The sequence below is a fragment of the Echinops telfairi genome, unplaced genomic scaffold, assembly GCF_000313985.2.
Source record: "Echinops telfairi isolate 266 unplaced genomic scaffold, ASM31398v2 ScPeMD7_28;HRSCAF=97, whole genome shotgun sequence".
In the NCBI taxonomy this organism is placed as follows: Eukaryota; Metazoa; Chordata; class Mammalia; order Afrosoricida; family Tenrecidae; genus Echinops; species Echinops telfairi.
In genome coordinates, this window is record NW_022103925.1 from 601,022 (window position 1) to 604,779 (window position 3,758).

The window sequence follows — 3,758 nt, forward strand, 5'->3', positions numbered from 1 at the left end:
GATGATCCCTTCAGGACCAGTGGTGTGAGTGGTGATACTGGGAGGGTGGAGGAAGGGCGGGTTGGAAAGGGGGAACTGATTACAAGGATCTACATGTGACCTCCTCCCTGGGGGATGGACAACAGAAAAGTGGTTAAAGAGAGACGTTGGACAGGACAAGATATTGTGATAAGAGTTGTAGGAGCCCCTAATAAAATGATTAAAAGAAAATAAAAGGTCTGTTCATCAAAATATACCATCTGGGATGGGGAGGACAGTTGGGTGGATAGTTGCCTTCCAAGAAGCAGCTCCAAGTGGTGAGGGCCTTCTGTGCAGGAAACACTGCCAGGCCCTCTGTCCCCCAAGTGTGCCCAAGCCTTGGCTGTCCATCTGAGCCTCAACTTCATACACAGGCTGTCTCCAGTGGCTCCTGACCTTGTGTCCAAAGCAAGGGAGCTGGACGATGATATTGTGGTCTGTAGGACTTTTGTGGACGTCACTATTGGAAGTGGATTGCCAGGCCTTTATTTCTAGTCTTCCTCTGGAAGACCTGTTGAAACCTGCTGACACCGGGAGCCTCACGTCCTGAATTAGACTCAACATGGCTCTCCCAGCCATAATCCCTTAAGTCAGCGATTCTCAACCTATGGGTCGTGACCCCTTCGGGGGTCAAAGGACCCTTTCACAGGGATCACCGGACTCATGGTCACCAGCACAGGAGGAAGTGTATGAAAGGGTCGTGGCATTAGGAAGGGTGAGATCCACTGCCTGAAGTGATGTAGCACTTCTGCATTTCCTATCCCTGGCGCGCAGGACTGGCGGGCAGTGTTTCCTTCCCTTGTGCTGGAGCCCACCCTGTGGCACCCAAGAGCAGCGGCCGGAGAGGCCTACTGGAGCCCCTTTCTAAGGGTCTGGGTTCGGGGTTTCAGGGGGGGGAGGCGACCAGCCCCACCCCCAGGCGGGTGGAGCCGTGCCTGTGGGGCACCAGGCTAGCACGCCCGCAGCTTTAGTCGGCCTCCTTCAGGGTCCACGCAGGCACCTGTGGGGCCCCCCCAGGAACTGGCCCCTCCGCCCCTCCGGATGGCAGCTCCCCGCAGCCGCTGGCTGGAGCAGATTTGGAGAGCTGACCCCTTGCATCACAGCTGCAGTGACCCAGGCGGCGGGTCTGCCGGTGAGGGGTTACCAGGGGCGGGAGGAGCAGGCGGAGCTGTGCCCCTTAGTTCTCAAAATGTAACACACACACACACACACACACACACACACACACACACACACACACACACACCTCGTTCCCGTCCCCGTCCCCCAGGGCGCTCAGCCGCCAGCCCCCACCCAGGGCCCCAGGCCCTGCTCCTGCACGTGGCACAGTTGGGGCAGGAGGGTCTTTCTCTGGAGGTAGGGTGGACTCACATCAGCCCCAGTGGGGCAGAGATGGCTGGGGAAGCACTCCGCTCCCCCCTCCCCTCTGCTCACAGTCTCCTCCAGGCCCCGCCCTCCTGTCCCGCCCCTCCCCCGGCCCCCCACCTCAGACAATGCACGTCTTCCCCAAAAGCCCCCAGAAGGATGCAGAAATGCAACCTGAAACCCGAGACGTGCTTGTCAAGAGAAAGGGATTTTGCGCCCACGGCCCAGGTGTTTGCTTCCCAAAAAGGAGCCGCCAAGCTACGTTGGGAGGCGGCGCCTCTGGACGGGCCGGTTGGGGTGGGCTCTGTGGGGCCGGCAGCTGCCCATCCCCCCGCCCCCGCAGCCCATCCGTCTCCCCTGCAGGAACCTCACTGGGCCTCCACTCCCAGGCCCAGCGGAGAGGCCGCCGCCTCCAGGAAGCCTCCAGGGCGCCTTCTGCGTGTGGACCCAGCTGAGGGGGCAGAACAGGGTGCTGGCCAGGTGAGGGTGGGAGGGCTTCGGCTAAATTCTGCCATTGGGCTGCGAGCGGCTTGGGACCATGGCATTGTCCTCCCCAGGTCTTCCCCAGGGAGCCTCTACGGGGGGCTCCCTGCTTTTCAAGCCCCTAGCTACCAGACTGTCTCCCTACCTATCTAATCCACCGTTTCGACCACCACCCGCGGTCGTGGACCTGCCCGGCTCCCTATTGAATGCCCTATTCCTATGCCTTCATCCACCAATCCATTCTAACCTAATCCATCACCCATCTAGCCTCGTGCTTCTCTGACCCACCCAGCCTCCCACCCACAGCAGAGTGAAATTCTCTCAGGGGGCGGGCCTAGGGCAGCAGGAGGGAAGCCCCATCAAGGCCTAGTTCTGTTTCTGCAGGAGGCCTTCTACTGGTCACCCGAAGACAATATCCTGTCCCTCAAGTCAGGTGCCCCCGTGAGTGACACCTTCAAGGCAGCACCTCCATGACCAGGGACCCGCACTTGGCCAAGCTGACAGGGAGTGGGGTGCGGGGAGGAGGAAGGGGAGGGGCGCGCGGAAACGGAGGGAACGGGACTTCTGGAGGCTTCCCTCAAACTCCCCGGAATTCTCAGGTTTATTACGGTCAGCCCCAGGGCAGGAACCAGTCGGAGGGACTTGCTTCATCATTTAAGACGTGGGCAGGAGTTCAGAAGATAATAAAAAGACGCCCGGGAGTCATTATGACCCATCAGAGATTAAACAGCTCTGCTCCAGTCCATTGAGCGGTCAGCGCTGCGGTGGCCGCTGAGACCCCCCTCCGCGCCATCCACTGCCATCCGCTCCCCTCCCGGGGCAGGCTCTGCCTGGAGCGGCCTCCCCGCAGCGGGCGGCTGGTGGCTGGGTGCTTGAGCACACGTGCTTTGCGTCTGGGACAGCCACGGCGCACCCCTTCTCCGTTTCCAGGCAGCTGTGCCTCTGGGTCTGAGCTGCATAGGGCCAACGCCGTGCCCATCCCCCTCTCCCCCATCATGTCCTCAGACCCCTCGCTGTGGGCGGTGTGACCCTGCAAACGGCCTGGGCCTGGGCCTGGGCCAGCCCCACAGTCAGTTGAGCCGCTGGTCTCCAGGCCTTTCTTCCTAGTCTGTCTTGGTCTGGGAGCATCCCAGCCGCTGGAAGGCAGCAGCCTGTCCTCCTCGGGCAAGGGCAGTTGAGGAACAAGGACTCCTGTTTCAGAGCAGTCCTGCCAGGGGCAGGGCATCCCCCCACCTGCTGCCAGCCCAGAGAGGGGAGGTCTGCCTTAGGGGCTTGCCTGGGGGTGTCCTTGATGGAGGTCACTGTCCTGGGGTCTGTGGTCTTGAACCCTGACTGCCTAGGGGAGGGCCCTGAACCAACCCTGGAGCCTCTCCATCTAGCACACGGCCATGTCCCTGTCACAGGCCCAAGCACAATGCCAGAGCCCCAGCGACCCACAGCAACCCAAGGCCAACAGAACAGAGCGCCGCTCGGGCCTGGGCCAGTCGTACAATTGGTGTGTGTGTGTGTTTTGTATTTTTAAAATTGTTTTATTAGGGGCTCATACAACTCCTATCACAATCCATACATACATCAATTGTGTAAAGCACATTTGTACATTCATTACTCTCATCATTCTCAAAACGTTTGCTCTCCACTTAAGCCCCTGGCATTAGGTCCTCATTTTTCCCCTCCCTTTCCACCCCCTCCCTCATGAGCCCTTGATAATTTATAAATTATTATTTTGTCATATCTTGCCCTGTCCAAAGACTCCCTTCACCCACTTTTCTGTTGTTCATCCCCCAGGGAGGAGGTCACATGTAGGTCCTTGTAATACATTCCCCCTTTCAAACCTACCCTCCCTCTGCCCTCCCAGTATCGCCACTCACACCACTGGTCCTGAAGGGATCATC

General features: G+C 59.4%; 1 protein-coding gene across 1 annotated transcript in view; it reads left to right on the plus strand.

Moving 5' to 3' along the window:
- The window catches only part of SORCS2 (sortilin related VPS10 domain containing receptor 2), a 197,171-nt gene that overhangs the window by 6,818 nt on the left and 186,595 nt on the right, over positions 1 to 3,758 (plus strand). Inside the window, exon 3 of the mRNA XM_045289462.1 lies at positions 1,747 to 1,863. Coding sequence (XP_045145397.1) covers positions 1,747 to 1,863 — 117 coding nt within the window. The remainder of the gene's footprint in view (positions 1 to 1,746; positions 1,864 to 3,758) is intronic.